The sequence below is a fragment of the Ovis canadensis genome, chromosome 9, assembly GCF_042477335.2.
Source record: "Ovis canadensis isolate MfBH-ARS-UI-01 breed Bighorn chromosome 9, ARS-UI_OviCan_v2, whole genome shotgun sequence".
Taxonomy (NCBI): Eukaryota; Metazoa; Chordata; class Mammalia; order Artiodactyla; family Bovidae; genus Ovis; species Ovis canadensis.
This window is the reverse complement of record NC_091253.1, coordinates 59,932,446-59,951,981: the sequence shown is the minus strand read 5'-3', so window position 1 is coordinate 59,951,981 and position 19,536 is coordinate 59,932,446. Positions and strand designations below refer to the sequence as shown.

The 19,536-nt window shown below is 37.4% G+C and overlaps 1 protein-coding gene across 49 annotated transcripts in view; it reads left to right on the top strand.

Annotated features, from left to right (window-relative positions):
• STAU2 (staufen double-stranded RNA binding protein 2) overlaps positions 1-19,536 on the top strand; it is a 310,852-nt gene that overhangs the window by 171,031 nt on the left and 120,285 nt on the right. For 31 of the 49 annotated variants that reach the window (XR_011259016.1, XR_011259014.1, XR_011259011.1 and 28 more), the window contains one exon: positions 12,542-12,655. The exons of the other annotated variants lie outside the window; for them this stretch is intronic. Coding sequence is in view for 26 of the 31 variants with exons in the window: in XM_069600289.1 (XP_069456390.1) it covers positions 12,542-12,655 (114 nt within the window). In the remaining 5 variants the exon portion in view is untranslated. The remainder of the gene's footprint in view (positions 1-12,541; positions 12,656-19,536) is intronic. 49 annotated transcript variants of the gene reach the window in all.

The window sequence follows — 19,536 nt, the reverse complement described above, 5'->3', positions numbered from 1 at the left end:
ACTCGAGAATCAATGTTTGTCCTTTCTCTTTTTTCTTATTTTCCCTATACCTCACTTTTTGTAATCCATGTATTTATAATCAGAGTTTTTTTTAATTTATAATAAGGCTGTTTGTGGCTAGTTTTTTTGGAGTAAGGGGTCTGTTTTTTAAAAACCAGTATAAGTAAAATTTTGTAGATTTCTAATAGGAAAATATGGAGAAAGAAATCATGCATGGACGTATACTCCTCCACTTAGAAATGTTTTCCCCCATTTCTAATTTGTCCTCAAAACATAACTTACCGTGTCACTTCTGAGCCCAAATTTTCATCTACACTGTTACACAATGTATATAAAGTGATGAGAAATTACTCAGAGTACAATGAGCAAAATACATTTATGGGTTTGGCATGGGGTCAAGAGATTTTGCTCTGATTTATGGTCACTTCATACAAAGCCCTCTTGGATTTAGCCTCAACTTTCCAAAGACCTTGGAGAAACTGGAAGAATTCTCCTGAAGTCTTTGGTCTTCCTGTGGTGACCCTAAAACTCAGGTTTGTTCTTTAAATGGGCAGCCTATTACCTGCAAACTGATCTGTTGTCTGGTTTCTTCGGAGTTTGATGTACTTGGCCAAAACCTCAAGGGCACACAAACTGTCAATACGTTTCACATAACTATAGTTCATACAAACCATTAGAATTACATATCATCTTACTTGGCTGAAATTTCCAACTATTTAGAGAAAAATATTACATTTGAAGAAAGAAATCCTGATGCATATAAAACATAGTGTGATAAATAACAGTTAAGAATCAAGCAAGACTTAAATAAAATAGTCCATTTGTTGTTTAGTCTCCAAGTCATGTCTGACTCTTTGTACCCCATGGACTGTAGCCCGCAAGGCTCCTCTGTCTGTGGGATTTCCCAGGCTAGAATACTGGAGTGGGTTGCCATTTCCTTCTCTAGGGGATCTTCCTGATCCAGGGATTGAACCTGCATCTCATGCATTGGCAGGCTGCTTCTTTACCACTGAGCCACCAGGGAAACAAAATAGTCTATTATTACCACATAAACTATTCAAGACTAACTCTACCCTAAGTCACTGCAGAATGTAATCAGGATAGACATACTCTTGAGCCTTGATACACCAGCATATACATAATAAGACACATTTCAAAGAAAGCGTAATACATAGAAGAGCTGTCCTAACACAGTGACTTTGATGTGGATCTGAAATGAGCCACTGATGTGCAGAAAAAAATAGTTGCCATATGTGTCATCCCCAACTAGAAATATCTGTAGCCTTTTTTGTTTGTATTGTAAGAGATTTCAAGAATTCTATTTGAAATTATGTGAAAAGCAATAAGCAATCATTTCTTCAATCAAGTTGAAGAAAAGGAAATTATTTTTCATCTAAAGGTGAATTTCATTTCCCTTTGCTAGAAATGGTTGGCAATGATGTGATTTTTAACTTAGTAACAGAAGATTAATTGTAGTACCCATCAGGTACTACATCATGTCAGGCTGGTGTGTGTATACACACCTATTTTTTCTAAGTCATGTTGAAATGGTCTGTTTTCCTCTCTTCAGCATTCAGCTACAGCTGAAGTTTTTTTTTTTTTTCATGAATGACAGCGTCTGAAATTTCAAATGTATTGTTCTCTTCTCATCCAGGACAACTCTTGAGAAAAAGAGAGCAGTATATGGAATGCTGCATGTAAAGATATCTGCACACTGAAAAAAAACTACTCTGACATGCCAGGGATATTAGAAGATACACGAGTAAACAAGGAAATGAAACTGACATTTATTGACTGCCTTGTTATGTATCAGATAGCGAAAGAGGCATTACGCATATTATTTTATGACACAGCAGAAATGCCGGTACATTTTTGCTTCTTGCTTACAAATCTTTATTTTAAATCCAACTATTGTATAGTGTTTGAAGCCTGATTCCTGAAGGTAGGATTAGTGTTCATGGTAGTCTGTGGTCTTTTGGATATTGCTTTGGTTTAGTTATAGATTGCATTAATAAATTTATTTATGTCTTCCACTCTGGTGGCTCAGATGGTAAAGAATCAGCCTGCAGTGCAGGTGACCCAGGTTTGATCCCTGGCTCAGGAAGATCCCCTGGAGAAGGGAATGGCTACCCACTCCAGTATTCCTGCCTGGAGAATTCCATGGACAGAGGAGCCTCGCAGGCTACAGTCCATGGGGTTGCAAAGAGTCGGACATGACTGAGCTACTAACACTTTCACTTCTTTTTTCTTTCATGCACTCCACTGTCTGAGTCATTTAAGAGTTCTCTTTCGAGCTGGAAGGAACTTTAGATTTTATTCAGAGATACAACTTTATGATGTAAATACACATTTGCGGAACTACACAAATAAAACATCCTATTAGTAATGCAGGTTACTCATGTTCACATAGAGAATTATTAGTTCCTTCTAATCCTTGGAAGATTTCAGGTTCAGGGAAGTTCTGTCTTCACATAGTCTCATCAAAAAGCAGATTTAACTGGTAGAAGTAAGAGATGTTTGAAAAGCTTCTAAAATGTTTTTATCTGTAGTAGTATTTTTTAAAGTACAATAAAAGTTCAGAATCAAGTCCTATAGTACTGTGGTCCCCAACCTTTTTTGGCATCAGGGAACAGTTTCCTGGAAGACAGCTTTGCCGTGGATTGGTCAAGGGCTGGTATCTGGGTGATTCGAGCACATTGCATTTATTGTGCACTTTATTTCTATTATCGTTACATCAGCCCCACCTCAGGTCATCAGGCATTAGATCCCAGAGGTTGGGGACCCCTGCTAGAGAACATTTGAAGAAACAAGGACTACAATTGGAGAAAAATACACAGTCCACAACTTCAAAAAGTCTAGAAATAGTAGATAGTACATCAAGAATGTATGTGAAGAATAGATGGATATGAAGTTAATTCATTTATAAAATATTATTGAATACTGGAATTGATTTAGTTAATAAATAAATTGAATATTTATTTAATCACTCTGGGAAGATACTTAATAAGTACCTACACATGCCAGGTAGCATACTAAGCAGTGGGCACAGGAAGTGTTATGGTCAAATTGGGGTCAGACGGGAAAATAAAACCAATACACAGAAGATTGATTGGCCACTATTACAATTGCATGCAGCTTCCAGGGATCAGTTTTTGAACATAGTGTGACAATTTAATTTAAAAATTACACATTTGTAGTAAATATGTAACATGCTACAATACACTGCAGGAAATAATGAAATGCCTTCCTCATGTAATAAATGTCATTATAGGTGTAGTGTGGTAAGTGATCGGGGGAGGTGTGGTCAGCCACGTAAGAAAAATGGGTGGGAATAAACAGCTCTGACCGATTGAATTAGGAAGAATCCATAGCAGAGGGACTTTTGAATAAATTTTAAGAAGACATAGATTCTTAAGCTGAATTCTAAGAAGGAAAGGAATTGTAGGCAGAAGGAGGTAAGTACTTGAGACATAAAAGGGCACGTGCTTTAGAAATGCTTAGAACTCAAAGCGGAAGTGTCAGCAAGGAAGCTGAAAAGACATGTGTTGCTGAGAATTTGAAGTTAGCTGTTAGAGACCACCAACTTATTTTTTAAAAGATGGTGACATTGGTTTTTTTATTTTAGAAAGATAATTTTGTAGGCATGTGGAGGAGGAACTAGACAAAAAAAGATTGGTAGCAGAAAGACCAATTAGAGTGACTTTGCCTGAATTCAGTAGAAAAATAGCAAAGATTAAATTAAGCAAAGCTAATGGTTGTTGGGGCTTCCCAGGTGGTGCGGTGGTAAATAATCTGCCTGCCAATGCAGGAGATGCAGGAGATTCGAGTTTGATCCCTGGGTTGTGAATATCCCCTGTAGAATGAAATAGCTACCCACTCCAGTATTCTTGCCTGGAAAATTCCATGGACAGAGGAGCCTGGCGGGCTACAGTCAGTGGGGTCACGAAGAGTCAGAACAACTGAGCTCCAAGCACACAGTGGTTATAGAGGAGTGGGGTGAAGGTGCAGGTGTCCACGGTACAGATAAGACGATTAAATGGTCTCTGGTGCTGACTTCTGTGAGGGTGCTTTCACTGGTCTGATCAGGAGGGAAGCTAGATTCAATGCACTGAAGAGTAGTTAGAGGCTATGAGGATATGTTGACCATTCCAAGAATTTGAGAATAAAGTAGGAAGATAGTATGAATGTTTTAGGAAAGGTTCTATTTTTGGTATGAATGTGATGAATAAACTTAGAGGAGGTTAATAAGTTCCATTTTAAACATGGTGAACTTGAGCTGCCTTTGGGACTTTCAAAGACAGCTTAGGTCTAGTAGGCCTTCCTCAGTGGTTCTGGTGAACAGCAAGAGGGCATAGGACACAGATATTCAAAAGTCTTTGGTGTGCAGATGTAACTGATGCCATAAAAGTAGGTAAGACTGACCAAGAAAAGTGGGCAAAGACCTCAGAGATGTTCCCGATGAATACTAACAATTTAAGGGACTGGTTCATTCATTAAGTCAGCTGAAGTCTATTGAGCACCTGCTGTGAACTGGATGCACTTTTTGGCACTAAGGATATAGTGTAAATGACAGTCAAGTGTCCTGTCCTCGTGGAGCCGACATCAGGATGGGATTGATGGGAGTGGGATGTGGAATATGGCCGGGGCGAAGGGAACAGGACAGTGGAAGGGTACACAGTCACATCTGGACACAAGATAAATTCAAATGATTAGTCTCCTAAGGTAATAATTAATTGGAAATTAATTGGGGGATTAATTATGATTATTTATGAGAGGTATTGAGCAATGACATCATTGTCAGCTGTTGTATCAGTGTATCAAATAACTATACCTTTTAATTGTTTAATCGATTGCATTGAGGTATAATTTACACACAATAAATAACACCCATTTTAGTTATATAGATTGATGAGTTTTGAAAAAATGTATGCCACTGTGTAACTACAACCACAGTCAAGATGGGAATATCTCTATTGCTGTGAAAAAATTCCCTGTTGCCTCTTTGTAGCCTGTTTTTCTCACCTCTCTGTGGCTTGGTGGCAACCAGGCTATCCTTAGGTTAGTATTGCCTAAAATTTCATAAAAATGGAATCAGACAGCATGAACAGACAGTTTTGTTTCCTGCTCCTTTCACTCTTATAATGTTTTTGAGATTGTTCATGTTGTGCATATCAGCGCTTTGTTCCTTTGTATTGCTAAGAACTAGTTTATTGCATGCACGTATACCACAAACTATCAGTTTATCTGTCGGTGGACATTTGCGTTGTTTTCAGCTTGAGGCTAATATGAATAAAGCTGTTTGTGACTATTCACGTACAAGGTTTTGTGCAGGGTTTCCAGTTCTCTTGAAAAGAGTACCTCAGAGTGAAATTCCTGAGTCACGTGGTAAGTGTCCTTCCAAGCTGACGAGAAACTGTCAGGTTCTCCTTCAGTGTGCTGTGTCATATGCGTGGGCTTCTCTAGTGGCTCAGTGGTAAAGAACCCACCTGCCAGTGCAGAAGACGTGCTTCAGTCCCTGGGTCAGGAAGATCTCCTCGGGAGGAGATGGCAACCCACCCCGTATTCTTGCCTGGGAAATTCTGTGGACTGAGGAGCCTGGAGAGCTACAGTCCATGGGGTTGCAAAAGAGTCGGACACAGCTTAGAGATTTAACAAGAAAAGCAACAACAAATCATGTCACCTTCCTCCCAGAACTGTATGAGGGTTTCATACATTGATATGAGTCTTATTCTATGAAGGATACAGTGCTGTCTCATTGATATTTTGGTTTGTGTTTTCCTGATGACCCATAATATGCACTTCTTTTCTTGTGCTTGTTGGCCAGTTTTCTATCTTTGTGAAATGTTCACATTTTTTTCTTAGTTTCTGGTACTGATTTTTTAAAATTATTGTGTCATCAGAGTTTTCTTTATATATTCTAGATACAGATCGTTTCTGTTGCAGATATTATCTCCCTGCTTGTGACTTGTCTTTTCAGTTTCTTAATGGCATCTTTTAAAAAGTGGGAAAGTTTTCAATTTTGATGAAGTTCAATTTTTTTTCCATAACTATATCTTTTTTTGTCCTATCTAAGGAATTTTTGACTACCCCAAGGTTGCAAAGATTTTCTCTGATTTTTTTCAAATACTTTATGATTTATGCTTTTGTGTTTAATGCTGATATTCATTTAATTTTTTGTGTATGGTATGGGTGAGAGTTGAAATCTGTTTTTCCCACAGGATAACAAGTTGTTTCTGTACCATATATGTAATGTGTTGTTTTACTCTAGCTGCTCTTAAGATAGCTCTTCATTTTTGGTTTCACCAGTTTGGCTGTGCTATGTCTAGGGTTGTTTTTAATCCTGCTTGGGATTCATTTAGCTATTTAGATTACCGTAATGTTTCTCATTGGTTTTGAAAGATTTGGGGCTAGTTTCTGTTTTTTCCTTTCCAAAAATTTTTTTGCCCTTTTCTTTGTCTTCTCCTTTCGGGACTCCAGTTATGTATATGTTGAGCCTTTTGATATTGTCCTGGAGGTCTTTGAGACTATTTACAGGTTTTCACCGTCTTTGGATTGTATAACTTTGGTTGGTTTATTTTCAGATTTACTGGTTCTTTTCTCTGTCCTCTCCAATTTGCTGTTGAGCCCATATAACAAATTTTTCACTTCAGTTATTCTTTTTGGAACTGGGGCTTGATCTCTGGATTGGGAAGATCCCCTGGAGGAGCACACAGCAACACACTCCAGTAGACTTGCCTAGACAATCCCATGGATAGAGAAGGAGCCTGGCAGGCTACAGTTCATAGGGTCACAGAGTCAGATACGACTGAGCGACTCAGCACAGCACATTGTATCTGTTTGATCTAACATTTCTATTTGATAATTTTTTAATTGGTGATGCTATCTACCATCTCATCCTCTGCCACCCCTTTCTCCTTTTGCCTTAAAACTTTCCCAGCATCAGGGTATACAGAGTGCCTATATAACTTATTTTCCTTTGACCTTGGAGGAAGTTTTCCTTGTTGAGAAGTTATTTCTTTGCAAAGCCTGTAGATTTTCATGTAGCTTGTTTTACATATGTAAATGGGTGTGTGTGAGTGCATCAAAGCCTGGAGTACAAACTATAGAAGAGAGGAACTTCTTTTCTAGTAGATGTGTACTTGACTGTTAAAAATTATGTAGTGTTTTGTTTTGATGGAAGTGAAAGTGAAGTTGCTCAGTCGTGTCCGACTCTTTGCAACCCCATGGACTGTAACCTACCAAGCTACTCCGGCCATGGGATTTTCCAGGCAAGAATACTGGAGTGGGTTGCCATTTCCTTCTCCAGGGGATCTTCCCCACCCAGGGATTGAAACCGGGTCACCCGAATTGTAGGCAGACGCTTTACTGTCTGAGCCACCAGGGATGTAAAACTAAAATAATTCTGTGTGTGTATGTATAATTTACATATTAATTGGCTGCCTCTTTAGACCTTCACATAGTCAATGAAGCAGAAAAGGAGTGAACAGAGATTTAGGATTTGTGTCATGTACAAACTCACCACTTAAAGTAAGAATGCAATTATCTGTCTTAATAATACTGGGAACACATCTGTTGTTGCATTTGTTAAGACAGTTTTTTTGTGTGACTTTAACTAGAAATAAATCTGTAAATCACTGCTGGATTTTGTATACCAAATAAAGCCATGTAATTTTCAAATCTTTTCCTAAGCATAGAATTTCCAAAGGAGAGAAAAGATAATTACAATTTGAGGCTCAGTCTGTATAATGTGATTTCATTCATTCACTTATCCCTTTAGAGGCATTAATGTGTCAAGCATATTGTATGCAGAGTAAAATAGATTACTCATCCAGCTAAAACACTGGTACATGACTGAGCACGTTAAATATATGTTTACATTTTAGTTATAAAGGACTTGACTTTAGTTATAAAAAGTATTGAAGAAATAATTATACATCATGTCATATCTTAATTTTTAACATTATTATGGGATGTGTTATTCTAATAATATCTATTATTTATTTTAATGATAACTATGAGCTAGGCATCATTCTAAGTACTTTTTCTGGGGGAACTTCTTTTATTTATCACTTATAAATTTGTTAGTTATAAACAGATAACAGTGTGGATTTGTATTACTACCTGGGAAAGTGAAAGTGTTTGTTGCTCAGTCATGTCCAGCTCTTTTGACCTCATGGACTGTAGCCCACCAGGTTCCTCTCTTCTGTTCATGAGATTTCCCAGGTGAGAATACTGGAGTCAGTTTCCATTTCCTTCTCTAAGGGATCTTCCCGACCTTGGGATCAAACCTGCGTCTTCTGCAGTGGCAGGTTTCTTTAATATTGGGCCACCTGAGAAGCAACGCCCCCCCCCCCCAAAAAAAAGGTGTAGTTGAGAAATGTTTATTGCCAGTTAACTCTACATTTTTATCAAGGAGTATTGTTTTATGCTTTGCCAAGAATATGCTGATTTTCATGTTAATAAAGATTTAGATCTTTTGTACAGCTAGTGTGCAGACTGCAAGAATCAAGCATGTTTTGAGTATTCTAAGATCTAGTACTAAATTGCCACCCTTCGGCTCTTTGCTGTCTTCACCCGTCCTTGGAGGCAATAGCTACAGTGTGATCTCTGCCTGCTGTTGTGGAGTAAACTCATGAAGGGAAGTGTGCTCATCAAACATGTTTTCTTGACACAGTGATGATGTTAATTATCAGACGTCAATGTACAGACCTTTGTCTTAACAATCTGCTGAGCAGCTTTCTTTAAATATGGACCTTTTCTACACTTTCTTCATTTTTGTCCCACAGCAGGTGACCATTAAAAATATGTAACAGACAAGCAGTTAACCATTTCCCTGATGAGATTAGTAACATAGTAGTCCGGCATTAGGGAATTTCTCAATCTCTGCAAGTAACAATTTGATTCAACTTTTTTTAGAGGTAGGGGGTATAGAATTAAAATTTTTCATTTGAATGGTCCCTCATGTTTTCAGAAGGGCATGAAAAAATTCACTATCTAGCTTTTTATGTAAGTTATTTTATAGCTTATAGTATTTTCCCTTATTTCATTTTTTTAAGGAATGAGGATATTTATTCAAATCAAATCAAGATTTGCCATTTAAACATATCACAAATTGAGCTTTGAATTCTTATTTCTTAAGTTATATGAGTATCAGTCTCAGATACAAATCACTTCTTCTTTCAAGAAGAAGAAATCTCTAGACTGGCGGAAATTGTTAACAGAATGCACAATTATAACATCTCATCTGCGTTTATGTGATTACAAGTCAAACTAGGAAACTTATTTTAACATAAAAATTATTATAGATTTGCAGATTTCAAAGGAAGCTGCATTATTTAATTTGCACATATTGGAATTTCTGACCCATTATTTTTAGTGGAATATTTTTTGTAAGCCCAAGAGAAAGAAACAAAATGTCAATTTGCTGTGGTCAATGGTGTTATAAATCCAGAACTAGTGCTACAACAGTGTAAGAATCAAGATGAGTTGTGTACATTTCAGAATGCAAAAGACAGCAAAATGATATGATTCATAAATAGTAAATCTTAAATAAACATAGGAGATGACTTCTGTAGTTTTCTAAAATTATCTTTATTCATTTCTCTTTGATCAAAATCAAGATCTATGACACTGGAATATTATCATTGTACATTGGAAATTTTAGGGCCACATTTGTAGAAACAACTGTTTTGTTGTAGCAGAAATATTTCACCCATCAATCCTGAAGATTTGTACATTGTAGAATGCAGTGGGATATTATTACCCTAATTATTTTAGAGTTCTAAGATTCCTGGTTTCGCTAATGCTTTGAATCATCGGAAGCATTTTTAGAGTTAGAAAGATGAATTTTAAAATGTCATTCATACATTAGTCTCCTTTAGAAATTCACAGTTTTATGAACTCTAATGTTTCTATGTCCAGGAAGAGAATAAATAACTGAAGAGCCATATCCAACCTGTTTTATTAGTGATTGATTACATAAAATATGATTCTTTCTTAAGGTCTTTTGTCTGTATATTGTAACTTTTTATTTAATTTGAAATCATGTCCTCAAGCAGTAGTTTCCTATATATATTTTTTTTTTACATATTTTTGTCTGTTTGGAGGGAGCAGTCTCAGTACAGTGAGGGTATAAACATGGAATGATTTTATTTCTCCAGCCACCACTTTTCCCCATGATCGGTCATGTCTCTCATTCGTGTTTCTTTTTATATTTGGAAAATCCCATGGTTTTCTGGTCACCTTTAGTTTTGAAAAATTTAGTGCAGTTCAGTGTAAAACTACAAGCTTATGTTCCCTACCCCCCACCCCCGCTCCCCCCCTGCCAGCCGTCTGTGTTGGCTCAAGACGCATAGGGGAGGAAGGTATACGGTGATTTCTTCTTGTCTTCCTCATACTCCAGCACCTTTGAATATTTGTGGTTGGTGGACTTGGGGACTTGATCTGCTTCTGAGACATGTTCCTCCACATTCTACCTGTTTCAGGCCTAGTCACTCCTCTGATGGTAGCCCTGCAGAATGAGGAGGCTAACACTTAGCCTAGTTTCATCCATTACTGGTTTCCATGTAGATGATGTTTATTTTTTTTTTCCTTTGTTGAAGTATAGTTGCTGTGCAATTTTATATAAGTTGCAGGTGTGCGATATGGTGATTCACAATTTCTAAAAGTGATACTCCATCTATAGTTATTGTAAAATGCTACATGATTTTCCCAGTTCCCTCCGTCCCTGAAGGGCAGCTGTGTTTTCTTTGGACTTTACCAGTGGTCCATGCCCCTTACCTTGTTCTTGGTAAATGTCACTTTGCTTGGCCTGAGTATCCCTTTGGCTTCTGCTGAGACTCTTTTTCATTTAGTCCTACATGTATTGTTCTGCCAATATTCAATGTCTGTAGGATGTCTTAATATTTTACAGGATATTGCAGGCTCATGGTGAATTAGAAGGAAAGTTAAATCTTTCAGTTCTAGTATCCAAGCCACTGATGGAAATGAAGTTTGAAGTTTATTTTTTGACTGGAATTATCTTGTGTTCTTTTTGTCCTTCCTAATTTTCATTTCTCTAGAAGAAAAAAATAAAGCTGCAGTAAGTTGGCTGACCTATGAGCATGTTCACTATCAATTTGGGTATTTGGGAGAGTGTCTTGTCTTTCATATAGTCTTTCAATTGATGTCAAAAGGTGATTATATTTCATTTTAAAAAGCATATTTTATGATAGCACTGTATCAGACATAATATTTTAACTATACCATAAATGGTTGTGAGCTGTAGCTATTATAGTGTCGCCATTGATTGACTTTTGCATAAACCTGTTATGTGGTAAGTTTCATTCGCCCCCCGCCCTCTCATATTTCACTGCTGCATAGTAAACAACAGGCCCGCATTCTTGAACTCATACACTGAGTGAACTTTTAATTTGCTCAGGAGGTACAGTGAATTCAAACTGTCATCAAATCCTTTTCCCCAAAGTTAATTTGGAAAAAATATTTTTATAACAAAATCTTTAAAGTGCTTTGGAAACAAAGCTTTGTATGTTGACTTGATTTGAACCCTAAACTACTTTTTATAGATTCCAGGAAGTTTCCCTGCCTTAAGGGACACTAATGGCGAATCTTAACCTTACTGGTTTAAAAATGTTATTAAACCATTAGATGAGGATTTATATCATCATTTTCTGTCAGATCCATATTATACCTGTGTGTGTGTGTATATATATATGTATGTTTATTTATCACAAAAGCAAAACTATTTTTTACTTTATTAGCTTAGAATTAAACACTGCTTGATAGAACTTTTTTGAAAGTAGATAAATGGAAGGATGGAAATTTTTCCATTGGGCAGATGGACTCACATTCCCCTAATCCCACCCCTCATACCTTACTTCTGATAGAGTGTCTTACACATGGTTTTAATAATGGTTGGTTGTATTCAACTAAAAGAAAAATAATATTATAGTAGTGTTATTTTGGTCTGTACATTATAAGTCATTTCAGTTTAATTCATTTTGATTGTAATGTCAAAATTCCAGACAGAACATGGTATACTGAGATAAATACATACATATATATATATATATGTATATGTGTGTGTGTATGTATAACATTGGTTTTATAGAGACTATAATGTAGAAATAGAAGAATGTCAGACCAATCAAGTGGCAGATGAGGAAAATTCAGGTTGACAAAATTTTATTGGATTCAAATGAACTTGACTTATGCTGACCCTAGAGTCCTTTATGCATTATGAAAAGTTGGACAAAACAGATGAGTGTAGCATTTAGTTGTGAATTTTTCTTCTGGCTGTACTAATGTAGAGCACTCTGCAAAGCATTTCCTAATACTCTTGTAAAGAATATTAATATAAAATATTAATTAAAATTAATAGAGTCTCCATAGATCTTCAAGTCCCAATAAGGTTTTAAATATTTGAATTGTGTTCTGCATAATGTGAATTTCTTCTTGAAAGCTAAAACCTTTGCAAAGGACCAGTTGCATCTGGCCCCCTCTTACTGGTGGCGTTCAGCAGCTTGCGTGTGTTCTGTTATAGGTGCACTACTGTGATAGACAGAGTGGCAAAGAGCATGTGACCTGTCTGACATTAGCCCCTGTGCAGATGACCTTCCATGCTATTGGAAGCTCCATTGAAGCCAGCCATGACCAGGTATAATGTGCCACTACCATTTTGCTGTGCTATGGCCCAGCTAAAACATCCCAGACCATCAAAGTGGAAGCTATGTGCACACATACAGCTTTGCTTACCCTAATATATCAGCCACTAGGGCCACTTACTAGACTTTTGAGAAATCAAAATTCTGTGTGTGTGTGTGTATGTGTTGGTAACCTGGTATCTGTCTTAGGAGATGTAGATTATTTTAGACTTCTGGTTTGTGATGCATTATTAAATATAGAATTCTCTTATAAGGAAGAAGTAATGGCCCTATGTTATTTTTATTTTTAATAATTACATATGGAAAGAAGGGTCAGCAACACAATATAGATAACACTGGAATCTCACTATGATAAACTCACTAAGATACATATGACTTAGTTCTATTGAAGAGAGTTTCATGTTACAGAATATAAAATAACTGAGTAAACTTTTACAACCATCCATTTATTCTCATAGCTTGGGATATTATTAAAATGATGTTCCAGTGTTGTTTTTACCTTTAAAAGTTTTAGTTCTGAAATAAAGCTAAAAATCTGAAAAGTGTATTTTCTGAAAAGACAAATGCCTTTGATTGTTTAGACAGCAGCTTGAGAATGCATCCTGTTTATAATACAAATTTTCAATTAAAATAATCATGAGATTAGACTAAACTAATGATCTAGGTCATAGAATTTCTAGTTTGGAGTCAAAATAAATAGACATATAGAGCTTACTGTATGACTAACCAGCTGTGCTTTTTAAATTAACCATTTTCATGTAGAACATTCATAACACACTTTCATATCCTTTTCTCCATAAATTTCAGAATTTCTAATAGTCTTGCCTTACTCTTCTTTTCTAAGTAGTATCCTTGCATGAAAAGAATAAAAGAGCATAATAGTGTTATCTTCTCAAATACATGGTTTATTGTCTAGCCCAAATAAGACCTAAGAAAAACATTCCTAAGGGCATACCTTTCTAGTTCATGATGTCCCTGACATTATGGATTTCCAGTCATCATTTGCTTGGTGACAAGGCATTGTTGTGTTTTGGAAGGAGCAGTAATCAAATTATAGCTAATCTGAGTGTTAGTTACTAACCACAGCATACATAAGCTGCTACAGCCACCTGGGTGAATACTGTCGTCTCTTTGGGACTCTGTTTCCAGGGATGCTAAGTGAGGGAGTTGAGTTAGTTGAGTTGCAAGATTCATTCTAATGCTGCCATTTTACAGTGCTCTAAGTAGTCTTTGTGGTCTTGGTTGAATGAGCCCAGCCAGTTATTAACAGATAATAGCATGCCAGTCTGGGAAGCAGCTTAGAGGTCTCTCCAGTTGCTTCTCAGGGCTCAGCACTGATGTTAGCTCCAGCTGCAGAAGAGACTGCAGCAGGGCTCAGAGGCATAGGGTCTGACCTAGGAAATGGAATGTTTTGTATTTCCCTGTATAAGACTGGAGCTGAGCTACATGTTGGGTGCCACAGAGGCAAGGTATGAATGGTAGACATGGTTCCTGCTCTTATGGAGCACACACTCCACTTCTTTCACCCCTCTGAATAATTTGCAAGAAGTCTATCTGCTGCTTATCCAACTCTATATATTCACTCATGCCAAAAAAACAAAGGGCAACAGCAGCATGAGATATCCATCCTGCAAAGGTCTCTCCTTAGGCAAAGCAAATAAATAAAAGCATTCTCAGAAACCCGCACACTTGAGAAGAGCAGCTCACTGTTAGTAGAGGTAGCTTGAGTATTGGACTGGGAATGGAGACCAGAATCAAACCCAACATTGCTGTGAACTAGCTGTGGGACCTTGTCTCTTCACCTCTGGAATTTGGCTTCCTCAAGAGTCAAATAATGAGGCTGGTTCAGGCTTGTACCAAGTCCATATATGTGGATATATATACCAAGTGGCAGGGCTACAGTTAGCCCATAAGGCATTTTTACAAATTAGAAAAAAAAAAAAAGAAGAGAGAGACACCTCTGACTTGAAAAGCATGCAATAGAAAATTGTCATAATAGACAAATCCACAGAAACTACAGTGCAAATGCCCTCCTGATCATGATGTGTCATGCACAGCCTGTGCAACTAAACACAGTGGTCTTATTCTACATTTATCTGGAATGTTACTCAGTGGTAAGTAAATAAAGAGATTTTTATACTAAAGGAAATACAACTACATTACAAGTGACAAATTTACATGAAATTTTAAGATGAAAAAAAAAAAGAGATTTCTAGGAGATACGCCAAATGGATGGGCAGATAGACAGATGCATAAATGGAGCCGTGACTAGAATGACCATCCTGTGTATCAAGCACTCTGCTTTGGTGGCCTCAGAGGTGCAAAGTGGGGGTGGGGTGTGATCAGTGCCCGTGCCTTGTGCTTGGGTAATTGGGCTCCTAGAGGAGAGCAGACACCAAGTGAACCTCTGCTCCACGTCTTCTGGCTTTTCTACATTGTGTTGCCATTTCCTCATACCGAGGGTCTGTCTGAGCAAAAGTTACTCCCCTCACCATACCAAAAGCATAGGCTCCGACTCATCAGGTGAAAAGATGGGCCACAGAATACTTTTTCACCTATTTTGTTCTGTGTGTTTATTTATTTATTTATTTATTTTGGTAAATACTAGACAACAGGAAAGTACTTTAAAGCAAGAAAAATTACTAGTATTTAATAAGTGTTTTCTATTCTTAATTCATCTGAACCACTGCAGTTGAACAAGAGAATAAGTATTTGGGGAAAAAAAAAAAAAAAGAGTGTAAAATTTTGCAGCAGTCCTTCCTAGGAAACTCAGATTGTTCTTATGCATGTAGAAGATGAGGGTGAGAAATGGAAGACGTCTCTAGCCTTGAACCTTTACAGCTCTCCTCCTCCTCCTTCTTTTTTGGGTGTTGGAGCTCCAAGTATTTGTTTTAGGTTGACACTGCTGGCATCATCAAGTACCTTAGTACAGACTTCGCTCACTGTGATACCTCATTTTTAAAAATTAAGTTCTATTGTAGTCTAGTTGATATATAATGTTGTATTAGTTTCCACTGTGCAGAAAAATGAATCAGTTATACATATATCTGCTCTCTGATTCTATTCCCACATAGGTTATTACAGAATACTGAGTAGAGTTTACAGCTTGTCTCCTTAATAAAAATAAATGTAACTCTAGAAATCCAGTAAAGTGGAAACTGAATGTGTGGTATACCAGTGCATTCCCCTCTCTGTACCAAGAGTAACAGGATGGGGGACAGTAAGTGAAATTCTCTATCAAGGTCAGTATAGATATGGAAAATAGTCGGGGAAGAGATTCAGTATCTATATGCTAGTGATATCCAATTGTACCGAACTCTTAATTCTCCCTTTCCCCCATCACAAACCTGCTCTTCCCTCTTGTTATCTTTTATCTCCTTTCACGTCTATCCATCCTGGTAAGTGACCATCTACCGTGTCGCTCAGGCCACGCCCCTTGAAGCATCCTTGCCTCCTCTCTCCCCTTCATGTGCTACATCCAGTCCTAACTTGTCTTCCTCTAAATTACATCTCCAGTCCGAACACTTTTCACCACCTCAGCGTTACCATTCTAGTTTAAGTCATTAGCATTTTTAACCCAGACCACTACATAAGTCTCTCAACTGGCTGACCAAAATTATTTTTAAGATATTCAGATCATATTGCTCAGCTGCTCGAAAACTTCCATTGGCTTCTCATCGCACCTGTTGTAAACCCAAAACTTTGGTTATGGCCTCCCAAGTTCCTGCATGATGTGGCTCCACTACCTCTCCAGTTTCAAATCCTGCCACTCTCCTTTTCACTCTGTCCCAGTCTCACTGGCCTTGTGGCCAGTTGCATCATAATAGATGAAAGAAACTAAACTCAAAAGGCTACGTTCTATAGATGTGATATATGTGATGTTCTGGAAAAGGCAAAACTATAGAGATAGAAAATACATTGATTGTTGCAGAGGATGGCGAGGGGTTGACCATATATCTTAATGGAGTTTTGGGGGGTGATTGAGATGTGCTGTATCTTGATTGTAGTGATAGAAACACGACTGTGTACATTTGTCAAATTCACAGGACTGTGCACTCAAAGGGGTAAATTTTACTATATGCAGATTACACCTCAATAAACCTAACTTTAAAAAACCTCAGACTCATTATTTTATCAGTTACTCATGTGGTATTGATCCCAGGGAAACGTGGAAGGATGTCATCCCCTTTCCTATGTTCTTTGAGTGTTGGGTCCACCTTGGGAACGTGCTGTGTTTAATAGCTTGGGTTAGAGCTCCTCTGAATACCAGTAGTTGATTAAGGCCTCCTAGAATAATTATTAGTCTCTGAAAACTGGTCTTAGCTTACCCCTATCTGACTTTAGGGAAAGGGTCTGTAGGCCAGTGTTTCCCACTTGGGAACTCTGAATTCTCATTCAGGGCGGAATCTGCCTGATGGTCCCCACCTGTTTGAGTGAGAATGTTCTACATGTGTTTGCCTTATTCACTGTAAGAAATGTGATATTGTACATTCACATTAGTTCAGAATGTTTAATTGTCCAGAATATAAATATAGTTTAAATTTATAAGTGTTGAGTTTTGTTTTAGAAACATTTGTTAACAACTGTGTTGGAATCCTGCACTAGATACTGGAGCATCCAAAGATAACTGCTTTAACAGTCCTTATAATAAGCTGCTGCTGCTGCTGCTGCTGCTGCTGCTGCTGCTGCTGCTGCAGCTGCTTCAGTCGTGTCCGACTCTGTGTGACCCTAGAGATGGCAGCCCACCAGGCTCCCCTGTCCCTGGGATTCTCCAGGCAAGAACACTGGAGTGGACTGACATTTCCTTCTCCAATGCAGGAGAGTGAACAGTGAAAGTGAAGTCGCTCAGTTGTGTCCAACTCTTAGTGACCCCATGGACTGCAGCTTACCAGGCTCTTCCACCCATGGGAGTTTCCAGGCAAGAGTACTGGAGTGGTTTGCCATTGCCTTCTCCATTATAATAAGCTAGGTAACTTATTACAGTCCTCTCTGGGCCAGTCATCTTGCAGAATTTAAAATTTATAGATCATATGGTGATTTCAAGGACCATCATCCTTATTCATAAGTCGAATTTAAAAAAAAACACTTATTTGTTAAGACTGAGCTAGTGAGGATTTTAGTCAGTATTTTTCAGAATATCCTATTTGGAAATTAAATTTCTATTGTAGACTATATATTAGTAAAAGCAAAAATAATACTGCAGAAAGATTTTTGGAATATCCTATCTTGGTATAACTCAGAAGATGCTGTCTGTCTTCTCTCCTGGCCTGATACCCTTCTGCATCTTTGTATATCATTCCAAGATGTTACTGAGTGCCTCTCCCTCTCTGTCTCTTTGAATTACGTCAGTCACCTTCTGTCGCAGACTCAAAATCATAAACTTCCTTACTTGTCTGTATATTTTCTTTTTATTCATTTTCATTCAAACTCATTATTAATCTCACCAATTTCACAAATACTGGGTAAGCAAGATGAGTCAAAATACTGTAGCTTAATTTCTGGTTAACAGTGTTACCACTGCCTACCTTAATTTTTTCAGATTAGCTCTGAAACTCACCTGCTTTGTATAACTAAAAGAATGAGTTAATAAATCAACCACCTAATGAAGCATTAACTACCCAATGAAGTGTAACCTGTCTGCTTGTATTTGCTGTAAACTGACCTCTAGTCATTATCACTGAGATTACCTTGCAGAGCAAATGACAATGCATGTTTAACACATTACTTAGAATCTTAGAAATCAATGATTTTACAAAATAAAAGGAACACAAGCCAAATTTATTTTCTTTTTTTAAAAAACTGAGGTGTGGTTTCAAATGTACAACATAGTGATTCACGATTTTTTAAGGTTATACTCCATTTATTGTTTTTATAAAACATTTAGCTATATTCTCTGTTTTATACTATATATCCTTTTAGCTTATTTATTTTATGTATAATAGTTAGTACCTCCTCATCCCTTACCCCCAGCTTGCCTCTCCTCCCTTCCTGCTCCCCATGGGTTACCACTAGTTTGAACAATAACCAGACTTATATATAATGTGTTTACCGTGTACTAGATACTGTGCTAGACCTGACTTACATTCTTTAATTCTTCTGATAACTTGATGAGGTAGAGGCTGTACCATTTGCTTACTTGTTTCACTTGCCATATTGCCTTTAAGGGTTTATGTCCAGGTTAGTAAAATCAAGTGTAGTTGTTCTCGATATGTGTGCTTTGACTAGAATTCAAGGCAGACTTCTCAACGAAAGGGCAACCATTAAACTGAGAATTTACAAATCTTAGGAGTATTTTCTTCTACTTTTGATTAAATCCTGTTCATAGTTCTTTTTCTGACTAATTACAGGTCTCTCTGAGTAATTGGGGCTTCCCTGATAGCCCAGTTGGTAAAGAATCCATGGTTGGGACGATGCCCTGGAGAAGGGAAAGGCTACCCACTCCATTATTCTGGCCTGGAGAGTTTCATGGACTGTATAATGCGTGGGGGTCCCAAAGAGTCGGACACGACTGAGCAACTTTCACACTCACACACTCACTTGAGTAATTGTGTCATAATGCCTTACAGTTGTATAGTAATGTAAAATTCAAGAAAAGTACTAGACACATACTATCTAAGTATATGCTATCCCACCGATCAATACTATCACACTGTAGATTATAGGCTATGTACAGAATTTCATAGTGCTAGAGTCCTAAATGAAAATACATATACTTCCTTGCCCTTTAGTCTAATGGAGTGTATTAGCAAAGATGCTTTTGGCCACAACTAACAGAAAAACTGACTCATTTTGGCTTAAATAATAAAAAATCTTGTTATCTCACATAACAGGAAGTTCAGAGGAAGGGTGAACTCCAAGGTTGGTTGATAAAGCT